General features: G+C 41.3%; 1 protein-coding gene across 1 annotated transcript in view; it reads right to left on the bottom strand.

The window, feature by feature from the left end:
* The window catches only part of rasgrf1 (Ras protein specific guanine nucleotide releasing factor 1), a 444,677-nt gene that overhangs the window by 47,699 nt on the left and 370,608 nt on the right, over positions 1-26,370 (bottom strand). Inside the window, exon 16 of the mRNA XM_017465599.3 lies at positions 167-286. Coding sequence (XP_017321088.3) covers positions 167-286 — 120 coding nt within the window. The remainder of the gene's footprint in view (positions 1-166; positions 287-26,370) is intronic.

Below are 26,370 nucleotides of genomic sequence, written 5' to 3' on the forward strand. Positions count from 1 at the left end.
ATGTAAGTGCATTTCTCTGTGAAGAGGTATGGTGATGAGCCATTTATTTTGGGCACTGTGGGGCCAGTTTTAGATAATGTGAATAGCGCAGGTGACTAGTGTGAGACACAAATGCTCTGGTTAATTCGCTGGTAATGAAAATACAGAGAGACAGAGTGCACTCTACCTGAAGAGGTTTTGCATTTGACAGTTTTTGGCGTTGTAGGTGATTTTGTGGGTGAAGACTCTGCATCTGCCTCATCACTCTGGATCTGCTCACTGTCACTTTCTTCCCTCACTGAAATATCTATGAGAAAAAAATAATTAATTAATGTTGAATTTATATAGGAAGGTATATTGCCTTCAGTGTTAAATTAATTCTTAGGGTTCTTAGAATTTTTGTGATCTTGGCACAAGTACAAACATACAGCACAAAATCACTAAGTGAAAAGAGATTGCCTTTTGGTCAGGAGATTGCAAGTGTAGATCCTGATGATCCCATAGCTCATCTGTGGATGGCAGCCAAGAGGGCAGAATTGTTTTTTTGTTTCTGAGTACTAATAGCAATGTTGTCACTGTGTGACTGTTCCCTCATTTGTGTAGGGTATGAAAAGCCCTTGCTATGTCATGCTCATCCTCTCTCCTGTTCTTGTCTTGTCAAGGAGCAAGTGGATTTAAGGCATTGTGTACAGTGCATCCGGAAAATATTCATAGCGCTTCACTTTTTCCACGTTTTGTTACAGCCTTATTCCAAAATGGATTAAATTCATTATTTTCCTCACAATTCTACAAACAATACACCATAATGACAATGTGAAAGAAGGTTTTTGAAATCTTTGCAAATTTATTAAAAAAAAAAACAAAAAAAAAAACACGTACATAAGTATGTACAGCCTTTGTCATGACACACAAAATTGAGCTGAGGTGCATCCTGTTTCCACTGATCATCCTTGAGATGTTTCTACAACTTGATTGGAGTCACCTGTGGTAAATTCAGTTGACTGGACAGGATTTGGAAAGGCACACACCTGTCTATATAAGGTTGCACAGATAACAATGCATGTCAGAGCACAAAACAAACCATGAAGTCCAAGGAACTGTCTGGAGGAAACCAGGCAGCAGTCATCACCTGGCCAATACCATCCCGAAGTGAAGCGTAGTGGTGGCAGCATTTTTCAGCAGCAGGAACTGGAAGACTTGTCCTGATCGAGGGAAAGATTAATGCAGCAATGTAGAGAGACATCCTTGATGAAAACCTGCTCTAGAGTGCTCTGGACCTCAGACTGGGGCGAAGGTTTATCTTCCAACAGGACAACAACCCTAAGCACACAGCCAAGATAACAAAGGAGAGGCTACAGGACAACTCTGTGAATGTCCTTGAATGGCCCAGCCAGAGCCCACACTTGAACCCGATTGAACATCTCTGGAGAGATCTGAAAATGGTTGTGCACCGACACTCCCACCTGATGGAGCTTGAGAGGTCCTGCAAAGAAGAATGGGAGAAACTGCCCAAAAATAGGTGTGCCAAGCTTGTAGCATCATACTCAAAAAGACTTGAGGCTGTAATTGGTGCCAAAGGTTCTTCAACAAAGTATTGAGCAAAGGCTGTGAATACTTATGTACATGTGCTTTTTTTTAATTATTATTATTTTTTAAAATAAATTTGCAAAGATTTCAAACAAACTTCTTTCACATTGTCATAATGGGGTATTGTTTGTAGAATTTTGAGGAAAATAATTAATTTAATCCATTTTGGAATAAGGCTGTAACATAACAAAATGTGGAAAAAGTGAAGCGCAGAGAATACTTTGATGCACTGTATAGTGCTCTAACCCTTTGATTTTTATTTTTTGCTGTTATTGTTAAATCCACACTGTCATATAGAGTGTGGCAATACATATCAATACAATTTTCTCCATATTTAGATACAAAGTAACTAATCTTAACTAATATTACCAAGTCTATCAACAAATATAGTAATAGGAAAAAGAAAGCACACACTCCTTTCAATTCTATGTTTTTATTTATCAGGGTTTTCTATCAAAAACCAAATAACCTCAGGTGACAACAAAAAACACAACCAATATCAATATGTAGTCATTTTTTCCCAAAGTGTAAAGCAACATTCAGAAATCAGGTGGGAAAAAAGTAAGTACATCCTTCCTACTTCCACAATCATTAAGAGAGTAATTAGCAGTCAAATTATCCAATCCATACAACCAAATCAACAAAGGAATGGCTTAACCAAAAGAAGATCAATGTTTTTGAATGACGTAGCCAGAACCCAGACCTGAATCCAACGGAAAATCTGTAGGGTGACCTGAAGTGGACTGGGAACAGGAGATGCACTTACAATCTGATGGATTTAGAATGTTTTTGGAATAAAGAGTGAGAAAATATTGGCAAGTTCACATTTGCTACACTGATAGACTGAGTAGTGTAATATAATCAAAAGGTGCTTCAGCAATATTTTAGTTTACTGATGTACACACTTATGAAACTAGGTTATTGTAAGGTTATTTCGTTTTTTAATTTACAATGTTTCCGATTGTTTTGCACTTCATTTTTATACATTTTACTTTTACATAGAGGTTGGGAAAAGTTCTGACAAGATTTATCTTGGTTTAATTTTTTAGATCATAAAAATCTGCCATTTTAAGAGGGGTGTGTAGACTTTTTAAATCCACTGTAACTTGTGCTGGCTTTTGTTTGAATAGAGCAAAAGTGAGAAAGTGAAACTGCAGTAATTAAAGTTGCCAAAGAACAAAGAAATCTTTTTACAGTGTGGAAGGGACAGAGTTGAGTGTGTTCCTCAATTTCTTCATGTTAGGCCTCACGTTATAGCTAAATTGATACATTGTGTGTTCCAATGCTATTCATATAGCTGTTTTACTCTCCAGGGTTAACCGTTAGAGTAGCTAACTATTGCTTGCCCTTTTGAGTCTAAGTATCATATAACGGACTGAGAGTGTGGTTTTCTTTTTTTTTGATCACAGAATTTTTATTGGAAATTTGCATTTTACACATTATAACACCACACCCAAGAAACCCAACAAAACAATCACAGCCAAAACTAAAAGAAAAGGGGAAACAAAAGACAATAACAAACAAACATTCAAAAAAACACACACACACACACACACACACACACACACACACACACACACACACAAAAAGGTAAGATGACTAGTGTTTACTGTCTACCTCTCCTCAGTTTGGGACAGAGTGCAAACATATGACATGTCAGGAACATTGGGATATATTTTAGACAGTTTACTCCTAGAAAGGTGAGCTCTGTGGACCACTTTAAATTGTATGAAATTAAGTTTAGCACAGGATGTGGTGGTACGTATATTATCTAACGCTCTGCCCCAGTAATCATCCTCAAGTTCCAGGCCCAATTCCTCTTCCCAAGCTCTAATGGTTTTGATATTGTAAAAATCATCTTGTGACCAGATTGTTGCATATATCCGTGAGATAATGCCACCCTTATGAGGATTTAGCTTGAACACCTCTTCCCATGCAGACCTTGTAGGTACGGAGGGAAAACCAGCGAATAGGGAGGAGACACAATGCCTAATTTGAAAGAAACGGAATAGGTGAGACGGAGGCAGACTGATTGACAAGGACAACTCAGAAAAGTTTGCAAACACATTATTAATGAAAAGATCCTCAAAGCATTTCAGACCGTTCTTTTCTCACAAAGAGAATGTGGAATCTATAAAGGAGGGGGGAAAGAGGTGGTTATTACATATTGGTGCCATGGCTGAGGCCGAGATAGATTTAAAATGACGGCGAAACTGATAGAAAATTTTTAGAGAGGTACATACTATTGGATTAGATGTGTGTTGTGAAAGGGCTATTGGAAGGGAGGAGAACACCATAGCAGGGAGTGAGGTTGAAATACAAGACTTTGCTTCTAAGTGGCACCATGGAAGAGAGGGGGCCTGCACCCAGAGCACCAGTTTCTGAATATTAGCCACCTAATAATAATACATGAAATTGGGCAATGAGAGGCCACCATTTAGTCGAGTCTTTTGAAGTGAAAATTTGCAGACCCTGGGAGTTTTTCCTGCCCATATGAAAGAGGAGATTAATTGGTCTATATTCTTGAAGAAAGATTTGGGTAAAAACAAAGGGATGGATTGAAAAAGGTAGAGGAATTTTGGAAGAATGTTCATTTTTACCGTGTTTATTCTACCAAGAGAGGATAATGGTAGAGGTGCCCATCTTTGAAAGGTTGACTTCATGTATGAAATTAAGGGTGTAAAATTCACTGCCATTAATGCAGAATAGGAACAGGTGACATTAACTCTGAGATATTTGAATTTTGAATCCTCCAAATGAAAAGGTATTTCAGTCTGTTTTATCTTTTGGCCAGATTGGTTTATGGGTAAGCATTCACTCTTTGTAGGTTCAGTTTATATCCCTGAAAATTTCCCAAAGTCATTTAATACACGTATTATCTCTGGAATAGATGCAATTGGATCTGTAATATAAAGTAGTATATTATTCCTTGAATACAGCCAGAAGTAATGGGGCTAATGCAACATGAAATTTCTTATAAAATTCGGAAGGAAACCCATCCAGGCCAGGTGATTTCTTAGATTGCAATGAATTGATTGAGTTGATGATTTCATCTAAGGTGATGGGGCTGTCAAGTTCAGATGCCAATAAAGGGTCAACTCTGGGAAAATCAATATTTCTAAGAAAATGGTTCATGTTACCTGAATTGTCAGGAGCCCCTGCTGTGTATAAAGATGAGAAAAACTTTTAAAAGTTGAGTTTATTCCTACAGGATCCAAGGTTAATGCACTACTGGACTGCATAATCTGAGTAATAGAGCGCAAAGCCGCTCAGATACACAATTGGTGAGCCAACAACCAACCGACCTTATCTCCATATTCATAATAATTGCCACACATATGTAACAACAGCCTCTCCGCCTCACCAGTCGATAACAACTCAAACTCCGCCTGCAAATTAAGCCTTTGTTTATGCAGCTCAGGGGTCAGGTTGACAGCATATTGGTCGTCAATAGCTTGAATATTATCAGATAACTCTTTTTTTCTTATTCTTGTGTTGCTTATTGGCATAAGCAGAATAAGAGATTATCTGTCCCTTTAAGAAGGCCTTTTGAGTTTCCCAAAGTAAAGAGTAAGAGATTGAATCAGTTTGATTAGTAAGAAGGAAATCATCTACCGAAGTAGAAACATACTTGCAAAATGCTGAATCGGATAAAAGTAGAGAATTAAGCCTCCATGGTGGGCGAAAGGCGCAATGTGAAGGTAGAAGAATGTCAAGACTTAGAGGAGCATGGTCTGAAATAACAATTGGTAGATATTCAGAGTTTAATTAGAGAATTATTAATAAAAAGTTATCAATGCGAGAAAAAGATTTATGTACGTGAGAAAAAAAAGAATATTTTCTCACAGTGGGGTTGAAATACTTCCATGGATCAATGTACCCATTCTGAACCATAAATCAGAGAATACCTTTACCACTGCAGAGGAAGTCTTTGCAACAGCACTAGATTTGTCCAAAACTGGGTCAATAACACAGTTTAAAGCTCCCCCAAATATCAAGAGATGTGTGTTCAAAGCAGGAATCTTTGACTTTGAATTCTGAGCAAAAGGAGCATTATCAAAATTTGGGGCATATACATTCACCAAAACTACTGGCGTTTGTGAAATTTTCCCTTCCACAATCACACACAAATAATGTTATCAAAGGAAAAGGGCACAGGCTTACTTATCAGGATAGAAACTCCCCTGAACCTGTAATCAAAATTGGAGTGGAACATATGCGATGTCCAGAAAGCTTGGAGTCTGCGTTGATCCCTGAGACAAAGATGAGTTTCCTGAAGAAATGCAAAGTCAGGTTTTTGTAGTTTTAAATGTGTCAAAATCTTTTAATGGGACCGTTCAGACCTTTCACATACCAACTTAGGAATCTGAACGAGCTTCGGGTATTTTCCATCAATTTAGATTAATACAGAATGGAGTACAGAGAGGTTGATATCAATGGGGGAGGACCCCAACGAATGAAAAAACAAAAAATAAATACAAATAAAATCAATTAAATAAAAATAAAAAAAATTAAATAAAATAAAAAATAAAAAGGCAAAAGCAAAAAAAACCCACACAACAACACAGCATCCCACCCTCCCCCCACACAACAACAAAACATCCCACTCCTCCCCGCCTCCCACCCCACCCTCCTCTGAACAACAGTTAACTTCTCCACATTCCCAAACAATGGAGGCAGAGCCTTACAACACTGGAACATCCGGAACTTGTAAACCATACCTATTCTTTTTGTGTGAATTCACTCCCGAGCATAAAAGGTGCCACAATTACCATGTATCTCAGGCAACCTATAGATTTACATGGAAACTGATATAGTTGTCCACACCCGCGCATTTTACATGCACATTACAGGTATTAATAAATCGGTTAACCGTCATGTAGGCAGTTTAATATGAAACCATCGTTATGCTTTTTGGGGACAGTTGAATTGCAGCTGCTCATCACCGAGGTCTATCCAAAGGCGAGCAGGGTATCCGAGAGAAGACCGCTCATTTCCTCACGCAAGCTGTTTCTCACCACAGCGAAGGCCGCCCTCCTCTTAGCGACGCTGGAATTGAAGTCAGGAAAGATGAAGCCCTTATGGCCCTGATGGAAAAGTTGATTCCAATTCCCGCGTCGAACAACTTTTTCTCTGTTGTGAAAGTGTGAAACCTCTCAATCATCACTCTGGACCTCTGATTCTCTCGCTGCTCCTCAGAGGGCGCGGGGCCAATATGGTGCACTCTATCCAGCAATGGAGCGGTCTGAAAGATTTCCGAGCTGAGGACATGCTGGAAAAATCACTCCCTTCTTCTCATTCCGGAATACCGATAACCCGCAGATTGCAGCGCCGTGAACGGGACTCCAAATCCTCAACTTTCTCGGTGAGTTGTTTGTTAGTTGATGTTAGCTTTAGCACCATCTGTTCCAGTGCTACAATACGGTCACTGTAATCATTCAGGTGCTTGTCAAGCTCGTCAATACGTCGTCCTTGTGATTCAATGCCCGATTTAAAACTCTCAAAAGACACAACAACTGGGGCCAGAGCTGAGTCAATAGCTCCTTTCACCTGTACTGTGATGGTAGATGTTAGCTCTGCTATTAGAGTGTTGTGGAGATTTTCCAAATCCAGTGGTAGCTTGTCGCCATGACTCATCGTGCTCGGTGAAGATTTAGTTTTCTGTAGTCTTTCAGAAGCCATAATTCCTTTCTGGTTATAGTTGTAGACCAAGTAATTGAAAAGGAGTGCACCAAATGTCTTAGAAAAGATTCAGGTTGCCTGAAAAGTACAATTAAAAGATAAAATGCTCAGGAGCTCACTCCACGCACCTTTTCACTCACATGTTCTGAATTCCATTATGAGTGTGTTTTGAATGGGACACTTAAACTTGATCAAGTAAAGTTAGAATAAATTTGTGTAGCCAACAGCGAAGAAACACCTTTTACTGAGATCATAGTAAACTGTATTAGTTGCAGTGTGCCTGTAACTAAGTTTTATCTCATTGTAGCAAAGATTTGCCTTGTTACGCTTTGCTCCCGTTTCCTCATGGGGACAGATGGACGCATTTTCTGCATGAAGTGTCTAGTGGTGGAGCATGCCAGGGCAGCCCTTGAGAGGTCTGACTGTGTGCATTGTGTATGCCTTACAATCAGGTAGCTCCGCTCAAGGCTCGCTGTCTTCATGGTCAAAGGGAGTTGGGATTCAGAGCCTCATGGATCTGGAGGTCCTGTGGATCTCTTATGTATCTGGAAGAGGAGCCGGAGATGAGATCTCTTGCTCTGTTTTCCAGGTCCGGCTGTCTGCCAGATTTTGCAGCTCGCGTCGCGACTCCTCTTTCTGCTATGGAAAGCCAAAACAATTTTAAAAAATAAAAAAAGAATTCCTCGCTGACTCCGAGGAGCCAGAAGGGTGTGCCAAAAATGCAGAGCAGCTCTCAACCAAATAAAGAGCGCTTGAAGTGATTAGAGCTGTTTGAAGGCTGGATGAGCTTTTTTTTCCCAAGTGAAAATAAATCCGCATCACAATGCAAAAAACTTCCCTTTCTTATTCACATTCCAACACACACACACACACACACACACACACACACACACACACACATCAAAATATCCACTCATTCAAAACATCCTCTACCATTTCTCTTCTGTGTTGCTTAGAACTTGTGTTTAATAAACGTTATATTATTGAACTGATTATGTTTGCTGTCTCTCAGATTAAAATTCAAGCCAAGTTATTATTAAAGAACTCAGAACTGTCACGATTTCCCCTTGAAGCAGCGTGCTCTAAGCGCGAATGCGGGAGCACCTGCTTTTCCGTAGTTGACAGTAGTGACATTTGGACACGTGTGTTTGTTTATGTTTCTGTCATGTCTCCTCATTGTTCTGTCATTGGCTGGGATTTTCACGTGTGTCTGAATCGCCCTCAGCTGTGAGCATTTACGACACTGATCATGTCCGCATATATACCGCGCGCCTCCCAGCACACAAGGCAGAATATTATAGTAGAATCGAAAAGAAACTACGATAGATAACCATAGTCATAGTTCATGTCATGTTTCATGGTTCATGTTTAGATTCATAGTTATCGTCATAGTCATAGTCATAGTCATAGTCATGTTTAGGTTCATTAGTTTAGTTCACGCTGGTTTCTCCGCTACCAGTCCCTTGCTGTAGCTTTTGTTTCATGTTTTGTATCTTGACCCTGTTTTCTGTGACCACGACCTTGATTCCTGCCTAGCCCTGTGTATGCCTGTTTGCCGATCATCTGAACTTTGTATGTTACTGGATTACGTTTTTGGATCACGTTCTGGATTTACTTGCCTGTGTGTCTCTCAATTAAACTGTTCATACTGCACTTGCATCCTACCTTACCTCCGTTATGTCACGATACGTGACAAGAACCTTCAGATAACTTTGTCATTATTATTCTTCTTAATTAATAGTTAAGTTGTAATAGTTTATTTATGGCATCAATATTAGTCAAATTAATTAACAATAATTTAATTGTTGTTAAATATTTTTATTTAACTACCACCTTAAATATCAATATTCAAGTAATTCTATGAGACTGATTTCTTAAAGAAACATATGTCCATTCTTAGTAAGTGCTTTTCTGGTGACATCCATGTGAGAATAGTTGACTAGCCTCTGGGTTTATCTTGGATTGCAAGAAGTTGCACTGCTTTGAAAAGTGTTAAAATTATAATCTCTCTAAGCAAATACACTGCAACACACTGCAAGAATCTAGTGACTTGAGCAACTCGTACAATTTGAGACATCACCATCACCTAAAACTCAGTAAGGAACTGCTGGTCTATGCTCCTGATCATGATCCACCACAATGGGTAGTTCCAACTGACCATAGGGGGTTACAATCTAGCATGCCCATGATGAGCCATACAGTGACCACTGAAATTCAAAAGCTACTTGCAAAACCGTCTGAGAGGATGTTTACTGGTCTTTCATGGCCCAAGATATTGAGGAACATGTAAAGATTTGCTTGGTCTGCTGTCAGTTAAACCATCACAGCCCTTAAAGAGAGCCTCATAGAGAAGAGAGGGATCAAATTTCTGTGGTCCAATTTCCAAGTAGACCGCATTGGACCAGTGCTAACATCCTTGTGAGTTAACAAATACTTCCTAATAAAATAATACAACATGCTGCATAGTTGTTATACGAGGTGGAACATGGCCAGTGGGTTACCATACACATTTTATGTGTATAATATAATTCCTAGCTGCAGAAGAGTAACTGGTTGGTACAAGATTTCAGAAATGTTTAGCTGGTGGATTGTTATCTGCAGCCACCACCACTGGCTCCTTGTTCTTTGTGAGTCTGTCTTTTAAAAATCAGACTTTACAAGTGCACTTGGCTTACAGCCTTGGCGGTTTCCCAATTTCTGTGAATTCACAAAGAATCTAAGTTTCTTAACCTCACTATTATTGGTGCACGAGTTCTAGAAGTAAAAATTTACAAGCTCTAATCTGTACTCAATATTGGATTTTGGGGAAATAATGTACACATCCAGAGTCCACCTGGGATGCCCATCATGAGGACATACCTTTTCTGAATCTCATTCTAGGGTTGCACAGTATACCGGTACTACAGTAGTATTGTGATACTAAAGCTTCAAAATACTGCCGATCATACTTTTTTTTAAACAATAGTGTCGTCAATTCGGTGATATTTTGTCATGCACTTCTGGGGAAAATCATATATAAGCCATATTTATAACCCTGCCTTGTCAGATTATTCAGCCATCACGGGGCATTAATGGCATGGCTATTTAGCTCTGCCGAAGGAGGAGGAGGTGCTTGAGAGCTACCTCTCTCCATCAGTGGCAGGTAATTTAGGGGGGCCAGCTTTGCCATCCAAGCCATGTAAGGCCACCTCGGCATTGGTGGACAAGGCTTATGGAGTAGTGGGTCTTGCTTGTGGGTCACTGCATGCAATGGCAGTGTTGCAGGCCTACCAAGCAGTCCTGCTGAGTGAGCTGCTGAGTGAGCTGTCCCAAGTTTTCAGTGTTCTCTGGTCAGCGAGCTGTCACAAGGCAACAAAAATCTGATGCTTTCCTTCCAGTAGAATGTGGAAAGGTTAACGTCACTAAAAGACCATCTGGCAGAGTTGAAACTACTGCCAAATGTGTCTCCATGTCTTCTGTCAACCATAGAAACGGGTTACCGGGTCCAGTTCAGAGCTCAACCCCCCAGGTTCAGAGGTGTGCTCACCACAGTAGTCAGCACAGAGCAGAGTCCAACGTTAGCGCAGGAAGTAATATCCCTCTTTGGCAAAGTGGCCATAGAACATGTACCCCTTTCCCTGAGGGAGGGAGGTTTTTACAGCTCTTAATTCCAGCTTCGCAAAAAAGATGGAAGAATGTGGCCACTTTTAGATTTGTGTTACCATACTCTTTAGACATACAGGTTCAAGATGCTGACGTGCAAACTTATTGTTCAACAGACTCAGTTTGATTACTGGTTTGTGATGATAGAAATATTTCCCAGTCACATGAAGTTCCTGAAGTCTGCGTTTGGAGGCAACGCATATCAATATCGGGTTCTTCCCTTTGGGCTAGCTTTATAACCTCGTACCTTCACAAAGTGCATGGATGCCATTCTGGCTCCATTGCGACTCCAGGGCATCTGTGTACTAAACTACCTGGATGACTGGTTAAATCTAGCATGATCCAGGGAACTGGCAATTCAACATTGAGATGTTGGATTTCCAGCTGAGCGATAGATGGAGTAAGACGCAACTTTCGGAGCTCCTGCAACAACCTTTAATATTATATTATAGGCACTTTTTTGTGGAGTGTTTTTGATGTAAGTCGTGTCCAACACCTTAATATTAACTTTTGATGTCCAAAATGCCAGCAAAAGCCAAAGGCGGGAACATTTCGTCTACTCCACTTCAACGGCCTGCTCCACACGCTGCATCATCAATGCATAGTGATCCCTCCGCCCCCTGCAAAGGTGTTGTTATGCCCGCTGCCCCCCCCCCCCCCGGTTTCAAGGAGGAGCTTCTCGCTTCACTCCGACAAGAAATGGCGGCCATTTTTAAAAGCGAGCTCCAGGCGGCCTTGGGCGAAAACTTGGCCTCTATTAAGGAAGAGCTACAGACTGTAAAGGCGGAATTAACAGTCAGTATTACGTTTATCCAGTCGGAGGTAAGCACATTGAAAAATACCGTGGGTGAAATGGAAACTTCGCTCTCCGACTGCTGCGATGGCATCGCTACGCTACAGGCTAAAGTGGAGCACCTTTCTGCCAACCTGGGGAGGGTGGAAAATAAGTGTGAGGATCTCGAGGCTAGATCACGGTGCAACAATCTGAGAATCGTAGGTGTCCCTGAAGACTCGACCAGCGCGTCCACACCGGCAGCTGTTTCCACTCTGCTTAAAGACGCTTTTAAGCTGGACAAAGAGCCACTTCTGAACCGTGCTCATCGCATTCTGCAGCCGAAGCCCAAACCCGGCGAGTGCCCCATCCTATAATCGCTCGAATCCATTATCATGCGGACTGTGTAGACATCCTTCGACGGGCCAGAGCCCAACAACGGATGAAGGTTGGTGACATGGTTAACTCTATCTTTCCCAATCATACCACGAAGATAGCCCGTGCTCGTGCTGCCTTCAGTGACTGCTGCCGCCAGCTCCGTGAGATACCGGGAATACGGTTTGTTCTGCTTTATCCGGCACGTCTCCGCGTCTTCGTCTCCGTATCCCCCCCCGTTTCCTCTCCCCTTTTCCTTCTCTCAGAGGCGATGCTTTATTTTCATTCTCTTCCTGCCGTAAACACTTGATAGATGTCCACTAATACTGGAAATTCTGGCTCACAGGTGAACTTTGTGAGCTGGAACATTAAAGGTATGGGGAGCCCTATAAAGAGATCTAGGGTATTTGCTCATCTGAAACGGCTCAATGCGGACATAGTGTTTCTTCAAGAAACTCATATGCGCACCACAGACCAGGTTTGGCTTAAATGTCCATGGATTTCTGAGGTGTTTCACTCTAATTTCAACTCTAAGGCTAGGGGAGTTGCCATTTTAATTGGTAAGTCAATTCACTTTTCATCTTAGAAAGTAATATCAGATGAAAATGGCAGATACTTAATAATTTCAGGTAAATTGTTGCATGTCCCTGTATTATTAGTTAATATTTACGCCCCAAATTCTGATGACCCACACTTTATGAATAAGCTCTTTGAGCGTCTCCCTTCATTACATAATACTCTCCTTATATTTGGAGGAGATATGAATTGCGTTGTTGATCCTAGGTTGGATCGCTTTATTCCCAAGACCATGACACCCTCACTAATGTCAAGTACGCTTTCTGATTTCATGTCCAAGAATGGTTGCATTGATCCTTGGAGATTCCATAATCCCAGTATCAAGGAATATTCTTTCTTTTCACAGGTGCATAAGTCCTTCTCTAGAATTGATTATTTTTTCATCGACGAAAGCATACTTGCGGGGCCAAATAATTTCCTACTCCGCACATTTAAACAAAACACGTACGGCCAAACTGCAAGAGCTATCAAGTAAAATTGACGATATAGATAGACAATTGGTCACTGGCCCCTCTTCTGCTTTACTTAAACCCTAATACCCTAGCTAAGACCCTAATACCATTAGCTTAGTCTTCTGCTCATTCAATTCCTCTCTGTATACGTCTGAATTTCCATCTGGGACTTCTGATATGAATGCTTTTTTAAGCAGTCTCAACTTCCCTACCATTAACCCAGATGTTGCTAAAGATCTTGATTCTCCATTAATTCTCCATTCTCCGTTCACTTCCTTGTTGGCAAGATGGCGCCTTCTTTTCCATTGGAAATTCACAAAGCCTCCCTCCAACACTCAGTGGCTCAGGGATGTAATGTCTTTTCTAAAATTGGAAAAGATTAGGTACTCTCTGAGTGCCAACTCTGATAAGTTTTACAGGAAGTGGCAGCCTTTCTTAACCTTCTTCAAATCTCTGCCATTTTTGCCTTCTGATTGAGGGAACCCCCCATTTTATTTATTTAAATTTTATTTAGTTTATTCATTTATTTTCATTTTTATTTAGTTATTTATTTTTATTTTTATTATTATTTTCTTTTTGTTTTTATCGGGTATGTACGAATGTATGAATGTGTGTTCTAATCTGTACAAAAAACAAGTTTGGCTCCCGATTTGTTGATTCACTGAGATATACAAATTAATCTCTGTAACTTTTTTCTCCTTTTATAAATGTGGTTCTCAGTGTACTGAAGTTGGCAAAGGGGAAGTTCTTGTCAATTAGTGCAATGTACATTCTGGGCAACTGGAATGTGGGGGGAGACATCCAGTTGAGGCAGGGGCTGAGGCCCAGGGATTGGAGGCTCCATCCTCAAGTGGTGGAGTCTGTATGGCAGAGGTTCAGCCAAGCAGAAGTGGATGTGTTCGCCTCCGAGGAGACAACACACTGCACGCTGTGGTTCCCCCTCACTCCTCCTGCACCATTGGGGCTGAACACCATGGTGCACATCTGGCTGAGGTCACATCTGTATGCTTTTTCCACAATCGCTCTGCTCCCAGAAGTTTTAGCGAGAGTTCGCCAAGACCACCTATGTCTGCTGCTAGTAGTACCTTATTGGCCAGCTTAAATATGGTTCTTAGAGTTAATATCCCTGCTGGACGGCACTCCTTGGGAGATTCCCATCTGCAGGGATCTCCTTTCTCAAGCCAGAGGGCTGATTTATCACCCTTGGCTGGAACTATGGAAACTGTGGTTTTGGCCCCTGAGGGGCACCAGCTCATAGATTCTGATCTCTCAACAAAGGTTGTACAGACCATGTTGAATGCTAGAGCACCATCCATAAGGAAATTGTATGTACTCAATGGCAACTTTTTGTCTTGTGGTGTGTGGAACATCAGCTAGGCCTAGTGTACTGTGCAATAACTACAGTCCTGGAGTTCTTATGAGAATGTTTCTCAGCAGGGTTGGCTCCTTTTACAATCAGGGTCTATGTGGCCACCATTTCGGCCAGGCACGCAGCTATTGTTGGAGCATTTGTGGGGCAACATCCTCTAACTTTGAGGTTTACCTTTCTGGGACCTTTCTGTGGTCCTGGAAGGTCTGTCAGGTGTCCCATTTGAGCCCTTAGAATGAGCCTCAGAGAAGCTTCTGACTCTAAAGGTAGCTCTTCTGCTGGCACTGGCACCTCTCAAGCAAGTAGGAGATCTACAAGGTCTCTCTGTTGCCCCTTCCTGCCTTGACTTTGCCCCTGGATTAGCCAAGGCTATATCCTAGGAAATATTATATTCCTAAAGTGCCTACATCTGCTGCCCAGCCAGTAGTGTTGCAGTCTTTCTGCCCTCCTCCATTCCTCACACTTGAACAAGAGAAATTGATTGTCTGAAATTGATTGTCATTCATCAATGCATGGACAGTGATGTCCTACCAGTCACGACCCAGACCCCGGTTCCCCAGCTACTAGGCAATGTGATTGAGAAAGAGGTAGCCAGGAAATTTGATCTGTGCATCAGTCTAGAGCATCAAGTAAGACTAGAGGCCCCAATACACACTGGAGCTGACATAACTATGATGTCAAACCAGCTCTTCAAGGAAGTCCAGGAAAGTACCAAGAGAACCAGCAGGACCCTTCAACTCCAAAGATGTACACTGACCATCCAAGAATACTCCAAAACTGGGCTGTAGCTGTTAGCACCAATACACCTGATTGTTGGCCCAAAGAGCCTGGTGAACCCAGTATACATCTCACCCCTGGAGACATTCTCCCTTCTAATTGGAAAATACCTCCTGGACTATTTCAAACCATTGATAGATATCAAACAACAAAAAATTTGGGCCCAATTCTGAGAGCCTCTGCCCTTCCAGCATGTAAACTCTCTGGAAGTACATTGTCAAGTGGCAGATGATGTCCACAGTCCACCAAGCAATGACTCAAGCTCAAGTTTGAACAGGACCAAAACATCACTCATGTGTGCCCTACAAACAATGGTGAGCCCAAACTCATACTGTCCACGATTAATCCAACAGATATATATCCAAAGCACAACAGTGACCAGTGCAGTACTGGCGTTTTGGGCAGACAACTCAGCTATTAGCCATAAGCTCTTCAACCTATTACAGTGGAACACCCCAGAGCAAAAGTGATTAGTCTCTCAGGTTGAACAGTAGCTGGTAAGTGGTTCTTTCTTGATTTTTAGTTTAAACTAGTTTTAACATCAACTGTCAGATAGAAGCTGTAATTTCACTTCCTTTTCACTTCAAGCTGTTTACTCAGGTACTTGTATTCAGTTTCAGTCGGGAGTTGCTCGTTCATGCTATTAGACTTTGTTTTGCTCATTAAAGAGGTGTGCTCAGCTGTGAAACATGCCCACCACAGCATTTTCCCCCCACTATTTTATCTGTTTACACACTAACATGTTTCATCAGTTTACCCTGGTTATTTACCATGGCAAAATCCTAGAAAAATATGCAATTTAGATAAACTACGGTATCTGCACATGGCTTCAGCAGACTCCTCATTCTCAAACAGGCTAGGGAACTGCCAATCTGCTGTCAACAAGAACAAAAAATTGTATAACCCTTTGAACTTTAGTTTAAAAAAATCACAAAAATACCCTGATCTCATTGATATCAAACAACTGCAAAACACAACATGATATAGGTGTGCAACAATTATTGGCACCCCTATGAATTTATATGAGAAAAATATATTTGAAGTATATTCCTATTGATATTTGACATTTTTAGTACACCTTGGTGACTAGGAACAGGAAGTTGCTCAAGCATGACTTCCTGTTTCACAAGGGTATAAATATGAGGTAACACATAGGCCAAATGCCCTTCATAACATTTATAACTATGGGTAAGATCAAGGAATATAGCTGTGATGTGTAGCAAAAGGTTGTTGAGCTTCACAAAATGGGAAGTGGCTATATGAATATAGCAAAAGTATTTAAAATGCCCTTTTCCAACATCAGGGCAATAATTAAGACATTCCAGTCAACTGGAAATGTTATGAATCAACCTGGAATTGGATGTGTGTCTATACTGTCTCAACGCACTGTGAATAGGATGGTTCGAGTGGCCAAAAAATCTCTAAGGATCACAGTTGGATAATTGCAGGAGTTAGGTGAGTCTTGGGGTCAGAAAGTTTCCAAAACTACAATCCTACATCCTACATCTACATCACCACAAGTTGCTTGGATAGGTTTCAAGAAAAAAGCCTCTACTCTCATCCAAAAACAAACTCAAGCTTCTTCAGTTTGACACTACTGGAAATTCAAATTGGATCAGGTTCTATTGTCAGATGAAACCAAAATAAAGCTTTTTGGCAATAAACACCAGAGATGGATTTGGCACCCACAGAGAGATAGCCATATGGAAAAGTACCTCATGCCCACAGTTAAATATGGTAGTGGCCAGAAAGCTTAAAATGGGCTGTGGTCAGATCTTCCAGGACAATGATCCAAAACATACATTAAAATCAACACAAAAATGGTTTAAAATTACAAATTTTGATTTCAAAATTCATAAAAGTTCATTTGTGAAGATCATCTTGATGGACAAAACATGTAAGAATAATAAACTTTTGTTGGTCTTATTTTCTGCAATAATCCAAAAACCAATGGAAAAATCCTATTGCTTTTTTGTGGAGGGAACCAGGGTGATGTTAACTTCTGGGATAGCCTACAAAAATACGTCATCCCTGCAGTATTGACAAATTCCACATTAATGTTCGACACTTGAAAAGGGGACAGCCCTCCCTCTTAATAATCTCTCTATACAGCAGGCAATTATTACATTTATGATGCAGAAGATGTCAATGCGCATGTAACACCAGTCCCAATCACAAAGTGTGAGATTTTCTTGGAATAAAATTATGTCATGAGAAAACAGCTTTTGGTTATGTCAAGATCATGAAAAAATTTGTGATTATGAGAAAACATCAAATAAAATAATGCATGGACACTTAGGGCTTCAGTAGAATTGGGTTCAGCAACAAAGAAATTCTTTGTGTTTTTGAAGAGGATGAATTATGCTACGTTTTCATCAGTTAATTATTGACGCATGATTCTCCCAACCACCCCATTATCACCTCTCCGGGATAAATTAAATTTTGCATGTGAATCCAAAGCTACTCATAAGCTATTCAAGCTATAGTAAGTGAGCATATGAATTTTACTCCCTGGAGTGCCCTATGAAACAAATTACATTCCTTTTCTTTAAAAAAAAAAAAGCTTTTAAAAAGTTAGTGATACTTTCACAGTTATAACTAGTGGGTCAGTGAAAATTCACACAATCACATATCTTGATAACGTGGTTCATAATCACCTTTTTAATGCATGACAAGTTTGATTCTCGTCACAATGGGAAATTTTATACAGGCTTTTTTTGACTGAATTAGTGTAATCAGACCACTGATCTTTGCACAGATCTTTCATCTTTGCAATAATACCAACATCATGTAGAGGGACAGTTTATTATTATATTATTTGATGATAAAGAATGAACAAGTATTTAAAAACTTTTGTTTGTAGTATTTAAAAAAAAAAATCATCTTCATTAAATAAACTTTTTTCTTTTGACTGATGCAGAACATGTTTGTTAAATAAACCATGGAATTAGCAGAATAAACAATGATATTTTAGGCATCCAGTAAAACAGATGATGATGTTTAGGATAATTAATTACAGGCACATAAGAGAGGGAGCACTCCTTACGTGAGATTCAGTTTGGTACTAGCGGGAGCACTTGAGCCCATGCGCCGGCTGGTGGATATTCTGGGAAGTGTAACAAATATATTTTATTCTAAGAAACTAGTCTGACTAACCCTGCAGGTTTCTGTGTAATAGGCTCCTGATGCTGCATGAAATAACGCACATATTTAAGGCCACATCTGTACTACCAGGACAAGTTTGGCAGCTCTCCCAACACCTGTACCCTCTTCACAACCTTTTCCTCTCTTCTCTATCCCCCTCCTCCCCATTCCCCTACCTCTCTCACTGCAGATGACTTACATACAAGACATTGTCTGGAATAGCTCCCCCGTACCTCAACACTCTTCTTGAGGTTTATGTTCCCTCACACAACCTGAGACTGGTTTATGACTGACGCTTGGTAGTGCCTATTCAGCCAGACAGGTGGTCCCTTTCCAGAACCTTCAAACTGATTATCCCTCAGTGGTGGAATGAACATCCAACCTCAATCCAGACAGCAAAATCTGAAGACCCACTTCTTCCATGAATACATATATAAATATATTAATTTTACACACATTATATATATATATATATATATATATATATATATATATATATATATATATATATATATATATATATATATATATATATATATATATATATCAGTGCATCCAGAAAGTATTCACAGTGCTTCACTTTTTCCACATTTTGTTATGTTACAGCATTATTCCAAAATGGATTAAATTCATTATTTTCCTCAAAATTCTACAAACAATACCCCATAATGACAACTTGAAAGAAGTTTGTTTGAAATCTTTGCAAATTTATTAAAAATAAAAAAACAAAAAAAAGCACATGTACATAAGTATTCACAGCCTTTACCATGACACTGAAAATTTAGCTCAGGTGCATCTTGTTTCCACTGATCATCCTTGAAACATCCTTGTTTCTACAACTTGATTGGAGTCTACCTGTGGTAAATTCAGTTTACTAGACATGATTTGGAAAGGCACACACCTGTCTATATAAGGTCCCACAGTTAATAATGAAGTCCAAGGAATTGTCTGTAGACTTCCGAGACAGGATTGTATCGAGGCACTGATCTTGGGAAGGGTACAGAAACAATTCTGCAACATTGAAGGTCCCAATGAGCACAGTGGCCTCCATCATCCGTAAATGGAAGAAGTTTGGAACCACCAGGACTCTTCCTAGAGCTGGCCACCAAGCCAAACTGAGCAATCGGGAGGAAGGGCCTTAGTTAGGGAGGTGACCAAAAACCCGATGGTCACTCTGACTGAGCTCCAGGGTGTCTCTGTAGAGAGAGGAGAACCTTCCAGAAGAACAACCATCTCTGCAGCACTCCACCAATTAGGCCTGTATGGTAGAGTGGCCAGACGGAAGCCACTCCTCAGTAAAAGGCACATAACAGCCCACCTGGAGTTTGTCAAAAGGCACCTGAAGGACTCTCAGACCATGATGAAACAAAGATTGAACACTTTGGCCTGAATGGCAAGCGTCATGTCTGGAGGAAACCAGGCACCAGTCATCACCTGGCCAATACCATCCCTACAGTGAAGCATGGTGGTGGAAGCATCATGCTGTGGGGATGTTTTTCAGCGGCAGGAACTGGGAGACTAGTCAGGATTGAGGAAAAGATGAATGCAGCAATGTACAAAGACATCCTTGATGAAAACCTGCTCCAGAGCACTCTGGACCTCAGACTGGGCCGAAGGTTCATCTTCCAACAGGACAACGACCCTAAGCACACAGCCAACATAACAAAGGAGTGGCTACAGGACAACTCTGTGAATGTCCTTGAGGGGCCCAGCCAGAGCCCAGACTTGAACCCGATTGAACATCTCTGGAGAGATCTGAAAATGGCTGTGCACCGACACTCCCCATCCAACCTGATGGAACTTGAGAGGTCCTGCAAAGAAGAATGGGAGAAGCTGCCCAAAAATAGGTGTTCCAAGCTTGTAGCGTCATACTCAAAAAGACTTGAGGCTGTAATTGGTGCCAAAGGTCTTTAACAAAGCATTGAGCAAAGGCTGTGAATACGACCCTGGAGGTATGAGGCGAACGTGCTAACCACTAAGCCACCGTTCGCCCTATATTATATATATATATAAATTTTAAAGTAAAATTTCTGCACTTACACTGGCTCTTACACCTCTAATCTATGCACTTTGCTTCTCTAGAACTTAATTAAGAATCTTGTATGGCAGCACTACTTTTATTGTTCCCAGCTTGATATATCATTTTGATTGTATTTTATCATTTGTAAGTCACTTTCGATAACAGCATCTGCTAAATGAATAAATGTAATTGTATCTCACATCTCCAAACACAGCCAATTCCCACTGGGGCCTGGCTCACCAACCATAATGATTTCCAAGCACGTCTGTGCCCTGGACATGCAGTGGAATAACAGACATCCTGAACCATTACTTCCTCATCATCCCAGACCTACCTCACAAAGTCTACATCAGAGCAGACATCCAGGTGAGACTAAATGCTTAGTCTCAGAAGCAGTGTCGGCCCCATGGTCACACTACCCCTAAATCATCCCAGTCTATCCCAAGAACCTCCAGTCAGTCCAAACCATACCAGAAATGTGTGCAATGGCCAACGAGCACAAAGTAGCAAGCACAGTAACAGTCTATACAAGAAGCATTAGCATATGCCTTAACTTCTGGCCTGGCCAAACCTTCAACCAAATGCTAGGCTTTCTCCAGCCTTCCACAAAATGCCTGGACCTGGGATTTACCTTGAAGGCCATGACCCTCATCGAAATCTCATCACGCACTGTATACATGCTGTTAAACAACTGTATGGCCACTGATATCAAGGTACCCAAAGCAAGTCCCCGGGGATGGCCGATAAGCCACACCTTCCATGACTTCAAACTCACCATACCCATCATAGGCCCCATACAATAACAGCTACAGCCAGAAGGAAGTTTGGATGACACAGTGTTCACAGCACCCCACAGAACCAAGCTGAATCAACAGGTGCCCTTGTCAGGGTGCCCCATGTCACAGCTTGATCAGAAAATTCCCCAAATTACGGGTGCTCAACCCTAGACATTGCATAAAGATTTTGGACTTTCCCTGTACACCCTGATGACCAACACAAGTTGGCCTTCACCTTTGGAAGCTGACAATACACCTTCAACTGGTGTCCCTTCGTCTATGCCAAATTGCCAGCAGAATTTAACATCTTTCTAAACAAAGGAGACGCCCAGACTCCGGAGCCACAGGCAACCTCATATGCATGAATGAATACTACCAATGTTGCTAATCATTTGAAAGAGATTTGTCTTAAATCAACAATCAGCCACCAGTGCCAAAATCGCTCTACACAAATGTCAGTGGTGCAAAAACCAAGGTTGCCTACAGATGGCTGCTCATTGGACTGCATGGCTTCAAACCCCAATTCCAATCACACCCAAGTGATCCAAAACATAAAGAGGCCCACCAATGTGCCTCTGAACTGCACAGTTTCCTAGGGGTGTGTAAATACTGACGGAAATTCAGTGAGAACTACTCTGACTTTGCATGACCACTGACCTCTCTCCTCAAGAAAGACAGCCCATTTTTGTGACATCAGAATCCACAGAACTGAAAATACATTGAGGAGAATGTTTGGCAAAACATGCTATGTTGATGGTTGCTCATACAATCATCAGGGCAACTTAATGGTTGGAGCAGGCAGTCTGTCTGAACTGTAGCCTCTCCCAACCTCTACACTTCAAATTGGGCTCAAGTTCATCGCAATACGATGGCTATCCTCATCACCCTCCATGGCTTATAACATCAAAGAACTACTCATCTGTATTGACTCAAACTATGACTGACTCAGCTTCACATGACATCTACCAGGATAGAAGCGAAATGGGTTTTTAAAAACATCCAACAACAGACCAGTAAAACACCACAATCTATTCCAAGTGTGCAATGCTATTGTCATAGAAAATGGCATGCTAGTATATTGGAAAAATGTCTGTGGCCACTCATGACAACCAGGGCAAGACAAGGACTACAATGACCAAACCAGTGGACATCTGGGATAAAGTCTGGTACTACAGCTTTGCACCAGTCTGTCAAATGGCTTTCCATCACTTGTGAAAAAAGTTTCTGCCTTACTGGACCAGACCCCATGAGATAATATATAAGCTCTCACCCATTGTCTACAGGATCAAGGTCAGCTGAGGGAGCGAGGAGCCAATCCTCAAATGGGTCCACCAGAATCAGATTAAGAGGCACTAGGGTTCCAATTAACTAGAAGGGGGGGGGGACAGGTTGACATGGCTCAAACCATCAATACCCTACACCATACTTACACACAGTTTAAACAACTAGCATAGCACATTCAGCTATCTTCTTGTGGAATAAAACTCACAGCTTAGATGAGCATGCAACACATTTAAAACTGACCAGGTATATATAGTAGCCTGACTTCAAAATATGCAAAACCTACCATTAAGTAGAATTTTATTCCTTTGACATTGTGTTGCTCTGGCTTTCTTTGACAGTGGCTACTGTCAATGTCATTCCTCTCTTCTCTTTCTCTCTCATTTACCTTTTTCTTTCCCTAGTACATCAAAGAGAATATGAAAAAGAGGCCATTTCCCTGTTTAAAGCTTCACAGACTCCCAAGAATAATGGAATAATAAAGTAATAATAATTTAAATAATTTAATTAATCAATCACTATAATGATATAGAGTATCATTAAGCTTCCCATTGTCCCCTGAACTTATTACAGCCCTGAACCAGTATTTCACCATAATAGATTTGTTATCTTGTTGTTTGTATGTTGTGTCTGCTGGGCTTGAAGTTTCCCAGTGCTCACCGATGTCTTCACCTTAAACATTGCTAATTGAAGGCGGGATGTGTAGGATTCCGAGTTGCACAAAGCAGTACAAATAACAAACATCACAGGAACCATAAAACCAGGAGCCCATACTCAGACATTGAGGAGCCAAGTTAATTACAGCTTGTTTGCTGACTGCTGGATTTTAAATGTCCTGTGAACAATCAGCAAGTGATAGGAAAGATTTGATGTAAGGATGAAGATTCGCAAGCCTCTGTCAAACTCATTGATTTAGGACAGTTGCTGAGAGTAGATGGCTGGCTTACAGGATAAAAATCCTGCCCATTAGCCATAAAACTGGTAACTTCAGGAAAAGGGGATGACCCACACAGAGAGGCCCCAAGAACAAACATCACGTGTCTCACAAAACACGACCATTTGTTCTCTCACCCATGAACACAAAGCTCACCCTGTTCTTATCACAATTCACACATTCTACAGACTGCTTCAGAACACTCCATATAGCCTCCAGGAATAATGTCTGTGAAAAAATGATACATTAACAATTGCATTCACTTATTTTCTTACATGTTTTATGCTGTACTTATCAGGCTTATAGCCACCAAGTTGCCATTAGTCATTTGATTGTTTAACATGCATGATTATGACTGATTATGAACATAGTTGCTGTGATTGATTATTAGTAATGTGTTAACAGTGGCCAACAAATCTCAGTATGCATGTTGAGTGATTTTCTGAAAGATGAGAGTAAAGAAATTTGGGTAGAATGTCATTATGTGTATGTATTAATATTTGGGACTAAAAATCGGTTGGGTCTAAAAATCCACACTATATAAAAGAAGAAAGAAAAGGCATGAAATTATGTGACCACAAAGACAATGCACTGAGTACAATTATTGGTGGAGAATGTAGATACTGGGTATGTCACGAGAACCGATACTTCGGTACCAGGTCGGTACCAACATTCTTAAAACGTGACGGCACTTGTTTTTCTGCACTAGCTTTAGAACCGATTCTAATGGAGGTACCAAGGTTGCAATTCTTCCGGACCTGATGGGGGCAGCAAATATGCGCAAGTGTTTTACATTTACATTTATTCACTTAGCAGACGCTTTTATCCAAAGCGACTTACAAATGAGAAAAATACAAGCAAAGCGATGTATCAAGCAGAGAACAATACAAGTAGTGCTACCATATAAGATTCATTAATTGAGTTCCAGAAAAGGAAAGTGCACAGAGTAGAGGTGTAAGTGCCAATTTTTTTTTGTTTGTTTAGGTGTTCACGGAAGAGGTGGGTCTTTAGCTATTTTTTGAAGATGGTGAGAGATTCTGTGGTCCAGACTGAGGTTGGAAGTTCATTCCACCACTGAGGAACAGTTAGTGTGAAGGTTCTGGAAAGGGACCTTGTGCCACACTGAGTGGGAACTACTAAACGTCAGTCGCTAATCGATCTCAGATTGCGTGAGGGAACGTAAGCCTTCAGGAGAGAGTTGAGGTAGGAGGGTGCTGTACCAGACAAGGTCTTGTAGGTGAGCATCAAGGCCTTGAATTTGATGTGGGCAGCTACAGGAAGCCAGTGGAGGGAGATGAAGAGGGGTGTGACATGGGTTCTCCTGGGCTGGTTGAAGACAAGGCATGCTGCAGCATTCTGAATCATCTGAAGGGGTTTGATGGAGCTGGCTGGGAGGCCCGAAAGTAGTGAGTTGCAGTAGTCCAGGATGAACCTACAGGACCATGCAGTTGTTGAGATGTGGTCTGTAAATGTCAAGCTTTCATCAAGAATCACTCCAAAGTTCCTGGCTGTCCTGGTTGGCTTGAGTGTGGTTGAGCCGAACTGTACAGTAAGGTTGTGGTTGATTGAGGGACAGGCTGGGATGACGAGAAGCTCAGATTTTGCCAGGTTAAGCTTAAGATGGTGTTCCCTCATCCAGACCGAGATGTCCAACAGGCAAGCAGAGATGCGGGCAGAGACGGATGGATCGTCAGGCTGGAAGGACAAATAGAGCTGGGTGTCATCAGCATAGCAATGATATGAGAAGCCATGAGACTCAATCACCTGCCCTAGAGATGTAGTGCAGATAGAAAAGAGGAGTGGACCCAGAACTGCCCCTGTGGAACACCAGTTGTGAGTTGCTGAGTTTTAGAAATACCTCCTCTCCATGATACCTTGAAGGATCTGTCAGAGAGATAGGATTCCACCCAGCGCAGAACCATTCCAGTGATGCCCAGGCTGGAGAGAGTTGACAGGAGGATCTGATGATTCACAGTGTCGAAAGCAGCAGAGTGGTCAAGTAGGATGAGGACAGATAATCTAGAGGTTGCTCTTGCTAGTCATAAGGCTTCAGTGACGGAAAGCAGAGCAGTATCCGTGGAGTGATTGCTCTTAAAGCCAGACTGCTTGGTGTCCAGGAGGTTGTTCTGTGTGAGAAAATTGGAGAGTTAATGAAAAACGGCTCTTTCAAGAGTTTTGGAAAGAAAAGGGAGGAGGGAAACAGGTCTGTAGTTGTCAGGGTTAAGTGATGGTTTTTTAAGCAGTGGGGTAACCCGGGCCTGCTTAAATGAGGTAGGGTATGTGCCAGTAGAGAGGGATGTGTTAAAGATATGTGTGAGTGTAGGTAATAGTGTGGGAGAGATGGACTGAAGAAGGTGAGAAGGGATAGGGTCAAGAGGACAGGTTGTGGGACAGCTAGAGAGGAGGAGTTTAGAGACATCAGTCTCTGAGAGGGGAAAGAAGGAAATCAGTTGGGAGTTACATGGAGGAGGAGCCAGTCTATGCATGTCTGGGCTTGAGAACTGGTTCCTGATTGATGTAACCTTGTTGGAAAAGAAAGTCATCTGCAGTGAGAGAGGTAGAGGAAGGGGGAGGAGGGGGACAGAGAAGAGAGGAAAAGATTTTGAAGAGAGTGCGGGTGTTGGGAGAACTACCAATCTTCTCTTGGTAGTATGTGGCTTTAGCAATGGATATGCTATTGGAAAAAGAGGAGAGAAGTGTCTGGTAATTGTTTAGGTAAGTTGGGTTGTTAGATTTGCGCCATTTCCTTTCAGATGCTCTTAGTTTGGCCTGTTTTTTACGCAGAGCTTCTGAGAGCCAAGGGCTAGAGGGTGATGAGCGAGAAGGTCTGGAGGTTAGGGGGCAGATGCTGATGCTGTTTTAGTCGGTCCACAAGTGATGAAGAAGAAGAGGAACGCCTACAAGCACACAGGAAAAATTACAAAAGATTAGCTTAGCTTAACAAGTTTAGCTCTGCCCCGACTCGTTGAGAGCAAAAGAGAGGAAAGCTAGTATCGGTTTCCAG

This window comes from Ictalurus punctatus, chromosome 4 (genome assembly GCF_001660625.3).
Source record: "Ictalurus punctatus breed USDA103 chromosome 4, Coco_2.0, whole genome shotgun sequence".
In the NCBI taxonomy this organism is placed as follows: Eukaryota; Metazoa; Chordata; class Actinopteri; order Siluriformes; family Ictaluridae; genus Ictalurus; species Ictalurus punctatus.